Source organism: Mustela nigripes, chromosome 15 (genome assembly GCF_022355385.1).
Source record: "Mustela nigripes isolate SB6536 chromosome 15, MUSNIG.SB6536, whole genome shotgun sequence".
Lineage (NCBI taxonomy): Eukaryota > Metazoa > Chordata > Mammalia > Carnivora > Mustelidae > Mustela > Mustela nigripes.
In genome coordinates, this window is record NC_081571.1 from 25,714,556 (window position 1) to 25,736,211 (window position 21,656).

The 21,656-nt window shown below is 36.7% G+C and overlaps 1 protein-coding gene across 1 annotated transcript in view; it reads right to left on the reverse strand.

Moving 5' to 3' along the window:
* Positions 1–21,656, reverse strand: part of RB1 (RB transcriptional corepressor 1) — a 159,891-nt gene that overhangs the window by 18,022 nt on the left and 120,213 nt on the right. The window contains exons 18-20 of the mRNA XM_059378222.1: positions 13,935–14,053; positions 10,008–10,153; positions 1,585–1,730 (exon numbers count right to left, since the gene is read on the reverse strand). Coding sequence (XP_059234205.1) covers positions 1,585–1,730; positions 10,008–10,153; positions 13,935–14,053 — 411 coding nt within the window. The remainder of the gene's footprint in view (positions 1–1,584; positions 1,731–10,007; positions 10,154–13,934; positions 14,054–21,656) is intronic.

Sequence of the window (21,656 nt, forward strand, 5' to 3'; positions counted from 1 at the left end):
ATGTGCTTTGGTGAGTGCTGTGAAGTGTGTAAACCTGGTGATTCACAGATCTGTACCCCTGGGGATAAAAATATATGTTTATAAAAAATAAAAAAATATATTAATAATAAAAAAAAAATTAAAAAAAAAAGAAGAAAAAAAAAATGAAAAACTTTTGTGCCACAAAGGACACCATCAAGAAAGTGAAAATACAACTCAAGAGAACTGGAGAAAACAACTGCAAATCATATGAAATAAGGGACTTTTATGTAGACTACATAAGAACACTTGTAACTCAACAATAGACAACTCAATTAAAAAATATGCAAATTATCTGAGAAGATATTTCTTTAAAGAAGATATACAAATGGCCAATAAGCACATGAAAATATTCTCAATCAATATCAATAGCCATCAGAGAAGTGCAAATTAAAACCATAAAGAGATACTACGCTATACCCAATAGGATGATTATAGATACTACTCTATACCCACTAGGCTGGTGAGGATATGGAGAAACTGGAACCTCATACACTTCTGATAGGAATGCAGAATGGTGTGGATATACTGGAAAACAATCTGGCCTATCTGCAAAGGTTAGACATAAAGTTATCACAAGACCTGGCAATTCTATTTCTAGGTATATATCCAAGAGAACTGGAAGCATATATCCACACAAAACTTGTATATAAATGTTCACAGAACATTATTCATAATATCCAAAAAGTAGAAAACAAATGTACACCAAATAATGAACAGATAAATATGATGTGGTATATCCATACAATGGAATATTATTTGGCAACACAAGGGATGAAGTACTGATACAAGGCATAACACAGATGAACAATGAAAACATTACACTAAGAAGCCAGACACAAAATACAACATATTATATGATTCCATTTATATAAAATGTCCCAAAAGAGGCAAATCTACAGACATAGAAAGATCAGTATTGCCTGGGCCTGGAAGAAGTAGAGGAACAGATGATGAGTATTGAATGGTATGGCATTTCTTTTTAGCATGATAAAACTGTTTTAAAAGTGATTTTGGTGATGGTTCCACAACTCTATCAATATACTAAAAACTACTGGATTGTACACTTTATATGGGTAATTTGTATGGCATGTTAATTATATCTCAATAAGTTGCTACCAAAAAATATTATTATTATGCATAAAGAGAAAAAACAGGAAGATATGAAAGATCATTCTCTGTAAACTGTCATTCATTTATTTTTTTATTCATTCATTCATTCACTCAATAGGCATTGTTTTAGATCAACTTGTTCTTAAGTCTTGGACTTCTTCCTTACTAACATGATATCTAGTTTACTACAAGACAGAAAAACTCTTAATAAACAGTTTTTTTCAATGATTTTTATAAAAAAGATCTTTTATGTCATTAAAAAAGTCACTGAAATACTCCTGAGCTCTAAAGCTCTAAGAACTATAGCAAAATTATAAAAGGAAGCAAAAGAATGCATATATATTAAGTCTGCTAAATTGATCTAGCTTCTTGTTTGAATCTAATCTTTTAAGAAATCAGTGCACAGTTAACAAATGAGTAGGAGAAGAGTAGTGAAGTGCATTATTTTCTTACCTGATCCAAATGCCTGTCTCTCATGAGTTCATACTCATTTTGCAATGTATGCTGAAAAAGGGTCCAGATGATATGTTCTAGTTCTGGGTGGTCAGACAGAAGGCGTGCACACAAGGTATTTAGTCGAAGATATGCTAGTCGGTACACTGCAGAGATAAGGGGACTTAGGTTTACTGTTCAACAAGTGAATTTTTCAAAATACTAAATTGCTGTAACTATAATTCTATTAAACAGCATTTTTTCCCTGTTTTTTTTTTCAAGTTTTTATTTAAAGCCCAGGTAGTTAATATACCATGTAATATTAGTTTCAGATATAGAATTTAGTGATTTATCACTTCTATACAACACCCGGTGCTCCTCACAAGTGCCCTCTTGAATCCTCATCACCTATTTCATCCACTTCCTGCTCTGGTAACCATCAGTTTGGTCTCTACAGGTAAGTCTGTTTTTTGGTTTTCCCTTTTTACTTCCCCTATGTTCATCTGTTTTGTTTCTCCAATTTCACATATGAGTGAGATCATATGATAATTGTCTGTCTCTGACTGACATATTTCACTTAGCATTATACATTCTAGCTCTATCCACATCATTGGAAATGGCAAGATTTCATTTATTTTTTTTAATTTTTTTAAATTAATTAATTTATTTAATAAATATATAATGTATTTTTATCCCCAGGGGTACAGGTCTGTGAATCTACACATTTGACAGCACTCATCATAGCAAATACCCTCCCCAGTGTCCATATCCCCACCACCCTCTATCCCCACTCCCCCCAGCAACCCTCAGTCTGTTTTTTGAGAGTGAGTCTTTTATGGTTTGTCTTCCTCCTGATCCCATCTTTTTTCATTTTTTTTAATTTTCCTACCCCCAAACCACCCACATTGCATCTCTACTTCCTTATATCAGGGAGATCATATGATAGTTGTCTTTCTCCGACTGACTTATTTAATTAAGCATAATACCCTCTAGTTCCATCCACATCATCGCAAATGGCAAGATTTCATTTCTTTTGATGGCTGCATAGTATTCCATTGTATATATATACCATCTCTTCTTTATCCACTTATCTGTTGATGGACATCTAGGTTCTTTCCCTAGTTTGGCTATTGTGGACATTGCTGCTATAAACATTAGGGTGCACGTGCCCCTTCGGAGCACCACATTTGTATTTTTAGGATATATACCCAGTAATGCACTCGCTGGGTCACAAGGTAGCTCTATTTTCAGTTTTTTGAGGAACCTCCAAACTGTTTTCCAGAGTGGTTGCACCAGCTTGCATTCCCACCAACAGTGTAGGAGGGTTCCCCTTTCTCCGCATCCTAGCCAGCATCTGTCATTTCTTGACTTCTTAATTTTAGCCATTCTGACTGGTGTGAGGTGATATCTCATTGTGGTTTTCATTTGTATTTCCCTGATGCCGAGTGATGTGGAGCATTTTTTCATTTGTCTGTTGGCCATCTGGATGTCTTCTTTGCAGAAATGTCTGTTCATGTCCTCTGCCCATTTCTTGATTGGATTATTTGTTCTTTGAGTGTTGAGTTTGCTAAGCTCTTTATAGATTTTGGATACTAGCCCTTTATCTGATATGTCGTTTGCAAATATCTTCTCCCATTCTGTCAGTTGTCTTTTGATTTTGTTAACTGTTTCCTTTGCTGTGCAAAAGCTTTTGATCTTGATAAAATCCCAATAGTTCATTTTTTCCCTTGCTTCTGTTGCCTTTGGTGATGTTCCTAGGAAGAAGTTGCTGCGGTTGAGGTCAAAGAGGCTTCTGCCTGTGTTCTCCTCAAGGATTTTGATGGATTCCTTTCTCACACTGTGGTCCTTCATCCATTTTGAGTCTATTTTTGTGTGTGGTGTAAGGAAATAGTCCAATTTCATTTTTCTGCATGTGGCTGTCCAATTTTCCCAGCACCATTTGTTGAAGAGGCTGTCTTTTTTCCATTGGACATTCCTTCCTGCTTTGTCTAAGATTAGTTGACCATAGAGTTGAGGGTCTATTTCTGTTCTATTTCTATTTCTATTCTGTTCCATTGATCTATGTGTTCATTTTTGTGCCAGTACCATGCTGTCTTGATGATGACAGCTTTGTAATAGAGTTTGAAGTCTGGAATTGTGATGCCACCAACTTTGGCTTTCTTTTTCAATATTCCTTTGGCTATTCGAGGTCTTTTTTGGTTCCATATAAATTTTAGGATTATTTGTTTTATTTCTTTGAGAAAAATGGGTGGGATTTTGTTAGGGATTGCATTAAATGCGTAGATTGCTTTAGGTAGAATAGACATTTTCACAATATTTGTTCTTCCAATCCAGGAGCATGGAACATTTTTCCATTTCTTTGTGTCTTCCTCCATTTCTTTCATGAGTACTTTATAGTTTTCTGAGTATAGATTCTTTGCCTCTTTGGTTAGGTTTATTCCTAGGTTTCTTATGGTTTTAGGTAAAATTGTTAATGGGATGGACTCCTTAATTTCTCTTACTACTGTCTTGTTGTTAGTGTAAAGAAATGCAACTGATTTCTGTGCATTGACTTTATATCCTGACACTTTACTGAATTCCTGTACAAGTTCTAGCAGATTTGGAGTGGTTTGGGGTTTTCCACCTAAAGTATCATTTCATCTGCAAAGAGTGATAGTTTGACTTCTTCTTTGCTAATTTGGATGCCTTTAATTTCTTTTTGTTGTCTGACTGCTGAAGCTAGGACTTCTAGTACTATGTTGAATAGCAGTGGTGATAACAGACATCCCTGCTGTGTTCCTGACCTTAACAGAAAAGCTTTCAGTTTTTCTCCATTGAGAATGATATTTGCAGTGGGTTTTTCATAGACGGCTTTGATAATATTGAGGTATGTGCCCTCTATCCCTACACTTTGAAGAGTTTTAATCAGGAAGGGATGCTGCACTTTGTCAAATGCTTTTTCAGTATCACATGGTTCTTGTTCTTTCTTGTATCACATTGATTGATTTGTGGATGCTGAACCAACCTTGCAGCCCTGGAATAAATTCTACTTGGCTATGGTGAATAATCCTTTTAATGTACTGTTGGATCCTATTGTCCAGTTATTTGGGTGAGAATTTTCGCATCTGTGTTCATCAAGGATATTGGTCTGTAGTTCTCTTTTTTGATGGGATCCTTGTCTGGTTTTGGGATCAAGGTGATGTTGGCCTCATAAAATGAGTTTGGAAGTTTTCCTTCCATTTCTATTTTTTGGAACAGTTTCAGGAGAATAGGAATTAGTTCTTCTTTAAATGTTTGGTAGAATTCCCCCGGGAAGCTGTCTGGCCCTGGGCTTTTGTTTGTTTGGAGATTTTTGATGACTGTTTCAATCTCTTTACTGGTTATGGGTCTGTTCAGGCTTTCTATATCTTTGTGGTTCAGTTGTCGTAGTTTATAGTCTCTAGAAATGTATCCATTTCTTCCAGATTGTCGAATTTGTTGGTGTAGAGTTTCTCATAGTATGTTCTTATAATTGCTTGTATTTCTTTGGTGTTGGTTGTGATCTCTCCTCTTTCATTCATGATTTTATTTATTTGGGTCCTTTCTCTTTTCTTTTTGATAAGTCTGGCCAGGGGTTTGTCAATCCTATTAATTCTTTCAAAGAACCAGCTCCTAGTTTCGTTGATTTGTTCTATTTTTTTTTTAATTTCTATTTCATTGATTTCTGCTCTGATCTTTATGATTTCTCTTCTCCTGCTGGGTTTAGGCTTTTTTTGTTGTTCTTTCTCCAACTCCTTTAGGTGTAGGGTTAGTTTGTGTTTTTGAGAACTTTCTTGTTTCTTGAGAAAGGCCTGTACCACTATATATTTTCCTCTTGGGACTGCCTTTGCTGTGTCCCACAGATTTTGAACCGTTGTGTTTTCATTTTCATTTGTTTCCATGAATTTTTTCAATTCTTCTTTAATTTCCTGGTTGACCCATTCATTTTTTAGAAGGATTCTGTTTAGTCTCCATGTATTTGTGTTCTTTCCAAATTTCCTCTTGTGATTGAGTTCTAGCTTCAGAGCATTGTGGTCTGAAAATATGCAGGGAATGATCCCAATCTTTTGATACCATTTGAGACCTGATTTATGACCCAGGATGTGGTCTACTCTGGAGAATGTTCCATGTGCACTAGGGAAGAATGTGTATTCTATTATTTTGGGATGGAATGTTCTGAATATATCTCTGATGTCCATCTGGTCCAGTGTATCATTTAAGGCCTTTATTTCCTTGTTGATCTTTTGCTTAGAGGATCTGTCCATTTCAGTGAGTGGAGTGTTAAAGTCCCCTACTATTATTGTATTGTTGTCGATGTATTTCTTTGATTTTGTTATTAATTGGTTTATATAGTTGGCTGCTCCCATGTTAGGGGCATAGATATTTAAAATTGTTAGGTCTTCTGGGTGGACAGACCCTTTGAATATGATATAGTGTCCTTTCTCATCTCTTATTATAGTCTTTGGCTTAAAATCTAATTGATTTGATATAAGGATTGCCACTCTGGCGCTCTTCTGATGTCCATTAACATGGTGCATTGTTTTCCACCCCCTCACTTTAAATCTGGTGGTGTCTTCGGGTCTAAAATGAGTTTGTTGTAGGCAGCATATTGATGGGTTTTGTTTTTTTATCCACTCTGATACCCTGTGTCTTTTGATTGGGGCATATAGCCCATTAACATTCAGGGTAACTATTTAGTGCCATTGTATTGCCTGTAAGGTGACTGTTACTGTATATTGTCTCTGTTCCTTTCTGATCTACTACTTTTAGGCTCTCTCTTTGCTTAGAGGACCCCTTTCAATATTTCCTGTAGGGCTTGTTTGGTGTTTTCAAATTCTTTCAGTTTTTGTTTGTCTTGGAAGCCTTTTATCTCTACTTCTATTTTTAATGATAGCCTAGCTGGATATAATATTCTTGGCTGCATGTTTTTCTAGTTTAGTGCTCTGAATATATCATGCCAGCTCTTTCTGGCCTGCCAGGTCTCTGTGGATAAGTTCACTGCCAATCTAATGTTTTTATCCTTGTATGTTACAAACTTCTTTTCCCAGGCTGCTTTCAGGATTTTCTCTTTGTTGCTAAGATTTGTAAATTTTGCTATCAGGTGACAGGGTGTGGACCTATTTTGATTTTATTTTTATTGATTTTATTGATTTTGAGGGGCGTTCTTTGCATCTTCTGGATTTTGATGTTTGTTCCCTTTGCCATATTAGGGAAATTCTCTACAATAATTCTCTACAATATATCTTCTGCTCCCCTCTCTCTTTCTTCTTCTTCTGGAATCCCAATTATTCTAATGTTGTGTCATCTTATGGTGTCACTTATCTCTCAAATTCTCTCCTCGTGGTCCAGTATTTGTCTCTCTTTTGCTCAGCTTCTTTATTCTCTGTCATTTGGTCTTCTATGTCACTAATTCTTTCTTCTGCCTCATTTATCCTAGCAGTAAGAGCTTCCATTTTTTATTGCACCTCATTAATAGCTTTTTTGATTTCAACTTGGTTATATTTTAGTTCTTTTATTTCTCCAGAAAGGGCTTTTATCTCTCTGGAGAGGGTTTCTCTAATATCTTCTATGCCTTTTTCAAGCCCAGCTAGAACCTTGAGAATCATCATTCTGAACTCTAGATCTGTCATATTACCAATGTCCGTATTGATTAGGTCCCCAGCCTTCAGTATTGCCTCTTGTTCTTTTTTTTGTGTGGAGTTTTCCTCCTTGTCATTTTGTGCAGATAAGATTTGCTTTCTCCTCCTCTGGAATTCTGCTGTTCTCCTTGGTAAGTTAATCTGGTCTTGGCTGGGTTTCTTGTTGATCGTCTGGGGGAGGGGCCTGTTGTAGTGTTTCTCAGGTGTCTTTGCCGGAGGCAGAATTGCCCCGCCCTTATCAGGGGCCAGGTTAAGTAATCCGCTTGGGTTCACTTTGGGGAGCTTTTGTTCCATGAATGCTTTCCGTAGAGTACCAGAGGACGGGAATGAAAATGGTGGCCTCCTAATCTCCCGCCTGGAGGAGCAGTGCATCCTCAGAGAAGAGTGCCCAATCCTTCCCATCTCCCTGGCCTCTGGTTGCGCTTGGAGAAAAGCGCTCAATCGCTCACGCTTGGAGAAAAGTGCTCGCGCTTCCGTCTCCCTGGCCTCCAGCCACACACTTGGAGAAAAGTGCTCAGTCACTCCGTCTCCCTGGTCACCGGCTGTGCTCCAAGCTCACCCAGGCTGTGCCCGGTTCAAGGTAACCCCAACTTGGTTAGATTTTGTTTAGTGAGAGCTCACTCCTCAGCTTTGTCGCTGTAGCTGGCTTCCCTGCTCTAATACCTGCAAGCTCTGCGTCACTCAGACATCCCCGGTCCTTCTGTGACCCTGCAGGACCTGGGGTTACGCTGACCCTGTGTGGGCTTTCCCCCAGTTTAGCCTCTGGAGCGATGCCCCTCAGTGGAGCAGACTTTTAAAAGTCCTGATTTTGTGCCCCATTGCTCCACCGCTTGCCGGGAGCTATCGCCCTCTCCCCGCGGTCTATCTTCCCATCACTTTGGATTCACTTCTCCGCAGGTCCTACCTTTCAGAAAGTGACCAACTTTCTGTTTCTAGAATTGTTGCTGCCCTTCTCTTCGAATTCCCATTAGAGTTGTAGGTGTTTGCAATGATTAGATAAGCTATCTAGCTGATCTCCGGCTACCTGATGTCATCTCAGCCTGCTACTTCTCTTCCATTTTGACTCCTCCCCCCGATTTCATTCATTTTTATGGCTGGGTAATATTCCATTGCATATTTATACCACATCTTCCTTAGCTATTCATCAATCAATGAACACCTGGGCTGTTTCCATAGTTTGGCTATTATAGATAATGCTGCTATAAACACTGGGGTGCATGTATCCTTTCAAATTAGTATTTTTGTCTCCTTTGGGTAAATACCAGTTGTACAATTGCTGGATTGTAGATGGTTCTATTTTTAACTTTTTGAGGAACCTCCATACTGTTTTCCAGAGTGACTGTGCCAGCTTGTATTTCCACCAATAATAAACAGCACCTTAACAGTAACCTTACCTCTACCACTATTTTCTTTATGAAAAAATAACCCCTAGTCTTAGTACGGAGTTAGGTAAATAGAAGGCAAAATAATACTTGAATACTAACATAAGATTTATTTACAAAGTCTATAAAAATATTACTGGGACATAGGCCTGGAGAAAAGAAATCTACTAAATTTAATTTTTTTCCATCTACTTTAAATATAATGACTCTTATTTTAAATGTACCTTTCAGAGACTTGCATAAAGGAATCAGAATTTTTTAACTATCCTGGTGGTTCTCATTTTAGCATGCATCAGATTAGCTTTGGAAGGCTTGTTAAAACAAGGAATTTTTTTTTCCCCCACTTCATCCTAGAGTTTCTGTTTGAGGAGTTCTAAGGTGGAGCCTAAACAAAAATTTTCCTTTCTACAACTTTTCAGGTGAGGTGGATTTTGCTGGTTGGGGAACACACTCTGGAAACACTGTTCTAACTTAAGGGTTATCTTACAACATGGTTATAAAATTCTGACTTGAGTATATTTCTGACTTGAATAAAATCAGAAACAGATTTATCACAGAGGAATCTGGCCTTTTATGTCCCTTCAGAGAGCTTCACTGGGTGTGCACCTGCACATACAGCTGACTCTAAGACAACATGGGTTTGAACTAAGAGGGTCCACTTATACGTGGATTTTTTTAAATAAATAAATACAGGGCAGTACTATAAATGTATTTTATGATTTTCTTAATAACACTTTCTTTTCTCAGCTTATTATAGTATTTAATACATATATCATATAAAATATGTGATAATTGTTTACACTGTTGGTAAGGCTTCTAGTCAACAGTAGGCTATCAGTAAAGTGTCTAGGGAGCCAAAAGCTAAATGTGGATTTTTTACTACATGGGGGGATTATTTACCCTTATTCCCCACCTTGTTCAAAGGTCAGCTCTATATATGCACGTACAGACAGCCCTGCTCCACCTCACACACACATAGTCAGAGAATGCTACTCAGCCTAATTACCAGGAAATGTGCCTACATTAGACTACAGAACACTGTACAATCTTAACTTCACATACACACCTGAACAGCAAAAGTAATGTCAGGGTTAAATATTTCCAAACATAAATTTGAAAGCCTGACAAAAGCAGCAGCAGCAACAGTAACAACATCTTATACTTTCTGAGTGTTAACTATGTGCTAGACACTGTTGAAACATTTTATGTATTAATTCATTTAATTAACTAAAAAACCTTATAAGGTAGATTACTATTATTACAAAATAAATTATTATTATCATTTCCACTTTACAGATGAAGAAACTGAGGCATAGAGCTATTAAGTGACTTTGCCAAGGACATACCTAGTAAGCAGAAGAGCCATGATTTGAACCCAGTCACAGCCAGGTTCCAGAGTCCTTCTTGAAAATAATCATCTACTAACCTTTTTTGTAAAAAAGTGAAAGGGAGGTAGATTTCAATGGCTTCTGAGTCTGGAAGGCTGAGGTTGCTTGTCCCTCTGTGTTTGCAGTAGAATTTACACGTATAGTTGATCCTTTTTTCTTTGGGGATCTTACAGGAGAAAGATACCTAAACATATTCAAAGAAAAAGCCTTCATTTGAAGTTCCCTAAGAGTCTCTCTGTTTCTCTCTTTCTCTCTCTCTCTCACACACGCACGGCTGTACACATGCATCCAAACATATCTATTTAATCTGTTATTCTATACCAAATTCCTTCTCTAAAGAAACATTTTTTTAAAATTTTTATCTAAATTCTAGTTATTTAACATACAGTACAGTATTGGTTTCAGGAGAATTCAGTGATTCATCACATATATATAAGACAGTGCTCATTACAACGAGTGTCCTCTTTAATACCCATCACCCATCCCCCCCAACCTCCTTCCACCAACCCTCAGTTTGTTCTCTATCATTAAGAGTCTCTTATGGGTTTGTTTCCCCCCTCTCTCTCTTTTTTTTTTCTCCCTTCCTCTATGTTCATCTGTTTTGTTTCTTAATTTCACATGAGTGAAATCATATGGTATTTGTCTTTCTCTGACTTATTTTGCTTAACATAATATACTCCAGCTCCATCCATGTTGTTACAGATGGCAAGATGTCATTCTTTTTGATGGCTGAGTAATATTCCATTTTTGTGTGTGTGTGTGTGTGTGTGTGTGTGTGTGTGTATGCATACAACATCTTCTTTATCCATTCATCAGTTGATGAACATCTGGACTCTTTCCATAGATTGGCTGTTGTTGATAATGCTGCTATAAACATCAGGGAGCATGTGCCCCTTCAAATTTGTATTTTTGTGGCCCCTGGGTAAATACCTAGCAGTGGAACTGTTGCATCATAGTGTAGTTCTATTTTTAACTTTCTGAGGAACCTCCACACTGTTTGCCAGTGTGGCTACACCAGTTTCAGCAAGCTATTTAAACATAAGCTGGAAAAGATACAGCCTAATAGGAAAACTAAGCTTGACATTATCATTTCTAACTATTTTAATAAATAGCTTTTTCTGAGAGTTACTGTTTTTTTTTTTGAAGAAAAAAATAGCTGTGTAGTGTATATGTTCAATTTTAATAATTATAGTGAAATTGAGATTATCAAATAACTCCAGGTTAAAGGAACAAGTTATTGGTACCAAAATAGTGCTGTTATGTTTCTGATTTCCCTCTTAAAAATGTTTCATTGAGGGGTGCCTGGGTGGCTCAGTGGGTTAAAGCCTCTGCCTTCAGCGCAGGCCATGATTCCAGGGTCCTGGGATCGAGCCCCTCATCGGGCTCTCTGCTCAGCAGGAAGCCTGCTTCTCCCCTCTCTCTCTGCCTGCCTCTCTGCCTACTTGTGATCTCTGTCTGTCAAATAAATAAATAAAATCTCTTTAAAAAAATGTTTCATTGATAACTATGGTTCATATGTATGATAAAACAAATACCACACAGTATAGAATACTGTATTCAGATATATTATCAAGGAAGATTTATACCTGTATACTAAACGTGTCAGACATAAATCTACACAGAGATATTAATAAATATTCTCTCTCAATTTCTGACATTCTACCACCCTTGTGTTGCTTTTCACAGGATAATTCAGATCTATGTTCTAATTTTGTTTTAGTAGCTAAGAAATAATTCTAAGCAGGAAAGAGGATTTGTACTTTACTGTGGATATTTCTACTATATGTAGTATTTAACTAGTATACTAGGAAAAGGGAATCACCATTGTAACCTTTTAAGTACCAGGGTTTAGTCTACTTCCAATCTTGAACTTCCCTTCAATTCTCTAATTCACAATATTGTAGACAAACTAAACTTGGACAGGAGTTGGTCTCTCTGGAGTTCTAGGTACAAATATTCAACTACCTATAGAACATCACTAGTTGAATCTCAAACTTAAGAAGGCCAAAGGGGAAGTCTTGATTTCTTCCCTCTGTTTTTCCCATCTCAATAAACGAGTCCACATTACATCCAGTTTCTAAAATCTAAAACCTAGGAGCTATTTTTAATTTCTCCCTTTTCCAATTCTTCAAACTCAATGCAAAACCAAGTTTTATTAAATCATCCTCTAAAATACATTCTGGATCATTCCATTTCTTTCTATCTTTACCGACATATCTTAGATCAAGTCACTTACATCTCTCACTTGGACTATTAAAACTGTCTCCAAACTGGTCTTCCTACTTCTTCCCTCCTCCAAACCCACCTGCACTTTAAATAGCAGCCAAAAAATAGCCCTTTAAAAATACAAAGTATAGCAAGCTGCATCATTACTTAAAACTTTAATGCTTTTCCATTCTCTGCTAAAATCTAAAACCTTTTCTATGGCTCATAGAACTCTACAAGGTCTGGCCTCAGTTTACCTCTCCAACCTTATCTTGTACCTCCAACCTCCTCTTATCACTTGATAAGTCCCAGCCACACTGGAACTTCTTTCTGTTCTTCAAACCAGCTAAGTTTGGTCTGTCCTAGGGCCACTTTACTTGCCATTTGCTCTATCTGGAATGTACATGATGCAGATGTGTGCCTAGCCAGCATCCAATTGTCCTTGAGGTCTCAGGTCAAATATCACTTTATCAGAAAAAGCTTCCCTAAGCATCCCTACACTCTCAGTTTCTCTCACAGTACTTTATTTCTATTACAGTACTTGGTATACTTTCTTTTCTCTCTCTCTCTCTCTTTTTTTAAGTAATCTCTACACCCAACATGGGGCTTGAACTCCTAATCCCAAGATCAAGAGTTGCATGCTTTACTGACTGAGCCAACCAGATGTCCAAATTTAGTGTATACTCTAAAAACACATCACATATTAGTTTATTTCCCCCATAACCTAAGTGCTATGAGAGGAAGAACCTAGCTCATCTTATTCGCCTTTCATTCTCAGTGTCTAGAAAACATCCTGGCACTTAGAAGAAGGTAAGTCTTGACCTGTTTATATTAGTGCATAACCTAACAGACAAATCTATATATGAAGGCAGAGGCATCCTATGCTAGAAATACTCTGGGTACAAGTTAGCTTGGAAAGGACATCTCTGGAAAATAGACCCTGAACTAATCACAGAACATTATAATGTCAATTCCTAGACTAAACTAAACAGAAACAACAGTAGGCACATTTCTGTGAAAGGCACAGTAGTTGGAATGTTGAAGTACATGAGTTTTGGGGTCAGATTGCTTGGATTTGATTTCTGTTGACTTTGGCGCATTACCCTCTCTAATTCCTATTTTACAGATAACTGAGGCTGATAGCAGAATCTACTACCTTACAGGGCTGTTATAAAGATTAAATGGAAAAATAAAAGAATCACAAACACTTAGGCAACTGTCCAGCACACAGTAAACCCTCAAGAAATATTAGCTATTTGCTTTCTTCTTCCATCATCATCATCATCATCATGTACTTACCAACTAATTGTTGATGTTGATGTTGATTGTTGATGTCCCATTCTAGTTCCTATGCCTATCCTATGCTTCACCTCAAATGCACTGATCTGTACTCCCTGAAAATGTTTCCTGCTTTCCTGGCCTTACACTTTTCTGACTGTTGGAACACTTTGTGTCTCCTCCTTCCTCTCCAGTTTCCACACAGAAATCCTGTTTTCCATCTTTCAGGCCTAATTAATTTGCCATCTCCACCATAAAAACTATCCTCATTACATCAACCCTAAGTGATCTCAACAGCACTCTGTACCACTTTATATGATCTTTATTTGGGTCATATGCCTTATATTCCTGCTTCTTCAGAGCAAAACAAATATCTTATTCAAAATTCTATTCCCTATAGTTTCTATAGAGTATCGTGCCTTATACCATGTTCAAAATGTAACTGCAGGTTGAATGAATAACATATCATACATTCTACTTACATATCAGCGGCAGTGTGATTACTCTGGAGTGGAAGGTTGAGAGTACAAGCAGGTTCAAGGTGATCAGCTGGTCCTTCTCGGTCTTTTGCTTGTTTAATCAAATCAAATAAAGGTGAATCCTATATCAAACCAGATGACATTAAAACCACATTGGTAAGTATTATTTTCCCATGTACTTATCAAAATCATTTTGTCTGACATGGAAAGCACTACAAATTTAGTTACAATTGACAGCAGAAATTTAGAATTCAGATGAGATCCTTTTCTCCACTTAAAATACTAATTGCCAATTTTTGTTCTATATATGTAAAGGACTAGAAAAATCTTTAACTTCAAATGTCATACACAGAAAAGACCCAAAGAAGGTACAAAGACAGAAATAATAAAGACATGAGCATAATTTAATGAAACTAAAAACAAAGATAAAATATAGAGTTTGATCACAAAGCTAATAATCAGTTCTCTGAATTAATTGTATTAAACAAACCTCCAGTCAGATTGAGAAAAACAAAAGAGACCGATAAACAGTACCTTGGAGCAAAAAGTAGGACCATCATAAAAAAATTAGAAAGATAATAGGGGATTACTATGAATAACTTTATGTCAATAAATTGGAAAACTTAGACCAAATGGAAAATTCCACAGAAGATATAAATGAATAAAAAATAAAAAAGTATCAATACTCCCCAAAACTATTAAAAAACCTAAATTGGTAATTAAAAATCTTCCTATAAGGATATCAAGCATATCAAGCACCATTGGTTTTACCAGTTAAATCTACCAGTCATTCAAAGAACAGATGATTCCACTTTTACTCAAACTCTTCTGAGAATGGGAAAAGTGGAAACATTCTTGATCTCATTTTATGAGACTAGTACAACAGTGATACTAAAAGTTGTCAAGGGCATCAAAAAGGCAATTATAGCCCATTCTTACTCATGAACAGAGATGTAAAAATCCTAAACAAGAAATAATAGTAACTCAAATCAGCAGTGACAAAAAGAGAATATATCATTACCAAAGTTGAGTTTATCCATGTTGCAAAACCATGTCAACATGGAAAGATCTATAATGGCATTCACCTCACTAATAAGTAAGTCAAAGGTGAAAAATCTTATCAAAATCAATGAAGGAATAAGTTCTCATTTTAAAACCTATTTGTAATTAAAAGGAGGGAAAGATTTATTTCACTCAGCATAATCTCCCCCAGTGCAGTCCATGCTGATACAAAAGCTGGGTATTCATCCTTTCTGATGGAGACATAATACTCCATTGTATGTATGGACCATATCTTCTTTATCCATTCATCCACTGAAGGGCATCTTGGTTCCTTCCACAATTTGGTGACTGTGGCCATTGCTAGAGGAGATTATGCTGAGTGAAATAAACCAAGCAAAAAGAGTCAATTATCATATGGTTTCACTCACTCACTTGTGGAGCATAAGGAATAACATGGAAGACATTGGGAGATGGAGGAGAAGTGAACTGGAGGAAATCGAGAGGGGGAGAAAAACTGTGAGAGACTGTGGACTCTGAGAAACAAACTGAGGGTGTTGGAGGGGTAAGGGTGCGGGGTTGGGTGAGCCTGGTGGTGGGTATTAAGGAGGCAGTACTGCATGGAGCACTGGGTGTGGTGCATAAACAATGAATTTCGGAACACACACACACACACACACACAAATAAAATAAAATATTTTTTAAAAAAGAGGAAAGGAGAAGGAAAAGGAAAGGAAAGGAGCAAGGGAGGGAGAAAATTTATTCAGCCAGGAATGATAGGGTACTTCCTAATTTGATAAATGGCATATACAAATGTACCAAAACCCACAGCAAACATCATATGTAATGGTGAAACATTACAATCATTGCCCTTAAAAAAATCAGAGACAACAAAAGGATGCCTATTATCATATGAGCTTTCTATTCAATACTGTGAGGTTCCAGCCAACTCAACAATGAAAAGAAATAAAAGATTAAAGTATTAAATGAAAAAAATGACAATACCATTATTCACAATATGAAAAATAATTACACTTCTATATATCAAGCAAAAAGCTTGAAAGTCTAATTTTTAAAGTACCATTTATAAAAAGATAAGACTAGCAGTAAAATTCACCAAAACACTGATTCAAAATTTATGATTTTCTGGAGGTGACTGCTTATAAGTTCATAAAAAGGGAGCCCATCCATGTTTTACTTTTTTAATCCTTGACCTAAGAACAACAAAAAAACAGAGAGATTGCCAAAATGCTGGGTTTATATCAAAAGGGAAAGTGGTACAACAGTAAGTATATACACAAAGCAATGTAGAAAATAAGTAGGTTTTGTAAAAATATAAGAATAGTTCATTCAGGGATGCCTGGGTGGCTCAATGGGTTGAGCGTCTACCTTTGGATCAGGTCATAATCCCAGAGTCCTAGGACTGAGTTCTGCATCAGGCTCCTTGCTCACTGGGAAGCCAGCTTCTCCCTCTGTCTGCCACTCCCCCTGCTTGTGCAAACTCTCTCTCGCTCTCTGACAAATAAATGAAATCTTCACACACACACACACAAAAATTCATTCAATAAAGTGTTGAAAAGCTCAGTAATTTGAAAGGAAGAGATTATAACTTTACAAGTTATAGAAAATGAATTATTTCTATCAAACAAAATTTTAAAATTATTAGAAATAAACACAGTATCTTTACAACTTTTTTTTAAAGATTTTATTTATTTAACAGAGAGAGAGAAAGAGATCACAAGTAGGAAGAGAGGCAGGCAGAAAGAGAGGGGGAAGCAGGCTCCCTGCTGAGCAGAGAGCTTGATGTGGGGCTCAATCCCAGGACCCTGAGATCATGACCTGAGCCGAAGACAGAGGCTTTAACCCACTGAGCCACCCAGGCACCCCATCTTTACAACTTCTTGATAAGGGAGGACTTTGTGGGTTTGACCAAAACCCAGAGGTCAAAAAGAAAAAGATGAATTGGTCTAGCTAAAAACTTCTATTTGACTAAAACCACAATAAACTAGGTTAAGCTAAATCGAAAAATAAGCAATCCTGGGTTTTTTTTCCTATAACTCCCATAATGTAATTTTTTAAAAGATTATTTATTTATTTATTTATTTATTTATAAATAAATACAAGAGAAAGACAGAGAGAGAGAGAAAATGAGCAGGGGTGGGGGGACAGAGGGAGAAACAGAGTCCACCCTGAGCAGGGAGCCCAATGAGGGACTCGATCTCAGGACCCTGGGATCATGACCTGAGCAGAAAGCATATATTTGACTGATTGAGACACCCAGGTGCCATACAATGTAATTTTTATTATCAAATAATTCTTTCCTAGTCTTTCCTTTCATTAAGGGCACTCTGAAGTGCAATCTAAGTAAGCATTTTCATTGGAGTAAAGTAATGTTAATAACAGCAGCTAACCCTTAGATGTCATAGTCAGTGTTTTATATTTTCTAGCCACTGACAAATTATATACAAAATATATTTTTTAATGAAAATAGTGTGGGTATAAATCCACATATATTCAGCAGAAGTGGCCTAAACCCATTTTTCTTTCAATGAGATTTTAAGAGACCCTAAGATTCACAAATAAAGAAAAGATGAAAGAAGCCAGAAAGGGAGACAAACCATAAGAGACTCTTAATCTCAGAAAACAAACTGAGGGTTGCTGGAAGGGAGGTGGGTAGGAGATAGGGTGGCTGGGTGGTAGACACGGGGGAGAGTATGTGTTGTGGTGAGTGCTGGGTGTTGTGTATGACTGATGAATCACAGACCTGTACCCCTGAAACAAATAATACATTATACATTCATAAAAAACTTTTTTAAAAAAGACAAAGAAATGTAAATAAACTTGAGTCTTTAGAGGATTCAGGTATGCTACTAATCAGGCATTTTACTTTCTCTTCAGATTAGCACAATAGGATTATACTAAAGTGAACGCCTCCTCCAAGGATTAAGGTAGTTTTTTTTTTTTTTTTTTAACCAATAGTCTTTATGTTTCAGTCAAGTATCACTTTTATTATTGCATCTCCCCCAACCCAAGCGGTCACACAGATATATAGAAATAGGTTTATGATAATGAGTATGTCATGATAATAGGAGGAGATACAGTGCAGTAGACAGCTGTGAGACTTTGGAGTCATATGACATGGGTTCACATCGTGGCCCTTATTGGTTGCATGACTTTGAACAAGTTACTTAAACACATTATGATACTTTTCTCAACTGTAAAGTGGTGATAGTAATGACAATACTTAAATTGCAGTATTGTGAGAATTAAGTGAATTAATAATAAATGTAAAGCATTTACAACAGAGCCGGGCACAAGTGTTATGCAAACATTTGAAATTATTATGTTCAAGTTCTTACTTCTGCATCTAAATAAATGCCTTTATACAAAGGACAATGTATCTGCTCAAATGTATGAATGTCCACCTCACACATTCATACATTCCACGTTCCACCCAATATTTGTTGTCTACTCTATAAGACACTCTATGGTAGGAGCTAAAAATTATAAACAATCCCCCAACTGCCAGAGATCGGTGGACTTAAAGAATCATTTCAGAGGCATCTGTCCTCTTCCTCCTAACTCAATGTTCAATTGATGTCTATGTGTAAAATAAACTTTAACAATCCTCTAGTTTTTCCCATATCATTATCGTTCTTTATATACAGTTGTCCAAAGCAAAAAAAAAGTCATCCTTAATTACTCTTTCCCTCAAACTCCACCATCCAATCCTGGGAAGTCATGTTGACTCTAACTTCAAAATACATCCCAAGTTTAACTTCTCATTATCTCTAACATTACTGTAGTCTAAGCCATTATTATCTCTTGTCTGTACTACCACAAAGGCATCCTCCAACTGCTTTTCATACTTCTACTCTTGCTGCCTTCCAGTCTTTTCAATAAAGCTGATGAACTACTGCTCACACCCTCCACCCTACTCAAAACCCTCCAATGACTTTCCATCTATACTAGAATAAATCCAAACTCTTTATCCTGGCTTTGTAAGCCAGGGTGCCTTGAGATCTGGCCCCCACTCAGGCCTCACTTTCTACTACTTTCTTCCTTACTTACTTCTTCCATATAGATCATCTTTTTGTTCCTTGGACACAGCATGATTCTCCCTCTCCCAGTTTTTGTATTTACTGTTTCCTCTGTCTGTAATCCTCTTTACCAGAGCTTCCCATACTTGACCCATTCTATTATTCATGCTGTATCCTCAGACAGTACCTCCTCAGCAAAGCCTTCTCTGAACATCCTGTGCAAGACAGTCATAATTCCCACTTTCCTGCTACTCTCAACTTTGCTCTATTTTCCTCACAGTACTGATCATTATTTGAAATTGATTATGTATTCATTTGTTTACATGTTTAACTGTCTCCTACAGTTATCCTGTTCACAATAGTATCCCAAATGTCTAAAATTGCCTGGCACACAGTAGGAACTCAATAAACATTTGTTGATAAATGAAAAGTGAGCAGGTAAAAGTGTTTAAAGTTCTTTGAGGTTAATTCTGCCCTAATATATAACCTGGATGCTTTAAAAATAAAATATTTACTTACTCCTTTCTCCCTTATTTTTCCTTTAAGCATTAGTCAAACACATATGTATTTTTACTTTACTCAAAGAAAATAAAAACATGAAAAATTATTTCAGAATGCCTATTATTTAGAAGACTTTTTTTCAAAGTGAAGTGCAGTGGAGTATAATGGAACATTTAGGCAATCTGCAGTAAAACTAAAAATTAGTTTTGTCTGTAAAAACTGTATCCACTAAGCATCAAACATTTATTGAATACTTCCTATGCACAGATGTTCCTTCCTAGGAACAGATATGGCTCCTCCCTACATGGGGAGTCCATGGGAAGTGGCAGTCAATAAACAAACAAGGAGGGGCGCCTGGGTGGCTCAGTGGGTTAAAGCCTCTGTCTTCAGCTCAGGTCATGATCCCAGGGTCCTGGGATAGAGCCCCACATCGGGCTCTCTGCTCAGCAGGGAGCCTGCCTCCTTTCCTTTCTCTCTGCCTGCCTCTCTGTTTACTTGTGATCTCTGTCTGTCAAATAAATAAACAAAATCTTAAACAAACAAACAAGGAAATAAGTAGCTAATGACAGATTCAGAAAAAAAAATTTTTAAAGATTTTATTTATTTATTTGACAGATAGAGATCACAAGTAGGCAGACAGGCAGGGAGAGAAAGAGGAGGAGGCAGGCTCCCTGCTGAGCAGAGAGCCCGATGTGGGGCTCGATCCCAGGACCCTGAGATCACGACCAGAGCTGAAGGCAGAGTCTTAACCCACTGAGCCACCCAGGTGCCCCAGATTCAGAAAAATTATATGAAACAACAGAATTTCTTATGAAGAATGTACAAATGGATACCCTGGAGGGTGATTTAAGGAAGACATACCTGAGAAGGTAACACAAATGCTTAGACTTGAAGGAAGATAAAGAGGCTGTGCTTTGAGAGGAGCAACAGGCAGAAGTCTCCCAAGATGAAGGAAAATGTGCCGAGAAACTGGTATTATTTTAGGAAATCAAAAGAGGCTACTGGTACTAAAGTAAAGTGGTGGTGCACTAATGGAGAAGCTGCTAGAGACAAAGGAAAACAGCAGCCTGATGATCCAAAATTATAAAGACCATGCTAAAAAATTTGAATAACCTAAGAGAAATGGGACATCTATTACAATAGAAATTGTATTTTAGGATAGGAAATTTTCTTGTCACAAATCATTAATATAGATATAGCTAATTCAACTGTGTCTTGCTTCCTATTATATATATTCATATGCATTCCTAGCATAGAACTGGAGTTCTAAAAATATTTGCTGAATAATTAAATGATTTATTGTTTGCTTTCAGGAATGTATTCCAGGTGCTAGAGGTCACCATAACCCATACTGCCTTAGCTTTGTTTCAAGTGGCAGAATATCCTATCAATTTCCAACCTCCTAGCTCCAACATGCATGAAGAATGTGCCAGGCAGGTTTAGTACCAAGTTCAATGAGAGCAAACAACTTTGAAGTCATATGCATATAACTCAGGAATTAATGCAATTGATCTGAAATTTAAAAAAGAAAAGCCTACTATTCATTAATTTAAGTCCTTAGCTTCACTATAAGCTGAGCCAAAAATATGAAATTACCAGCATACTCTGGGTTATTTTTATTTCAGCAGTAGTATGTTATCAGCCAAAATGTCTTTCAGCCTATCTTCTCTTCAAGAAAAAAATGTGTATAAGCAGTATGAAACAGGGCCAGGATTAGGGTAAAGCAAGAGAGGTATCTAGGATGCAAAATTTAAGAAGCCATTCACTTGTTTTGCATTGACCCTACCATGAAATTTTGCCCCTTGGGGCACTGAACACTAAACTGATAATGAAGTTAGTTAATTTAAGATACATTTGGCAAAACAGAATGAAATATCACTTTTGTGGTTTGCTTAGACAAGAATTAAAGCACTTTCAATTTACAGAAAAAGTCAATTCAAATGTATTATCTCATGTAATCCCCACAATAAATCTGTGAATTAAGTGTTATCATTATTCATTTCATGGATCACAAAGCTTAGCTATTTTAGAAAACTATGGCTGCATACTATATACTGTTATGCACTAAAATTATTTTCAGAGTATAGAGTAATAACATTTGAGTTTATAAATATAAAAACCAAAACTTTTAAAGCTATTTTTTAATAATAAAGAAGGAATAGAGTAGCTTCCTAGAACAAGTGTC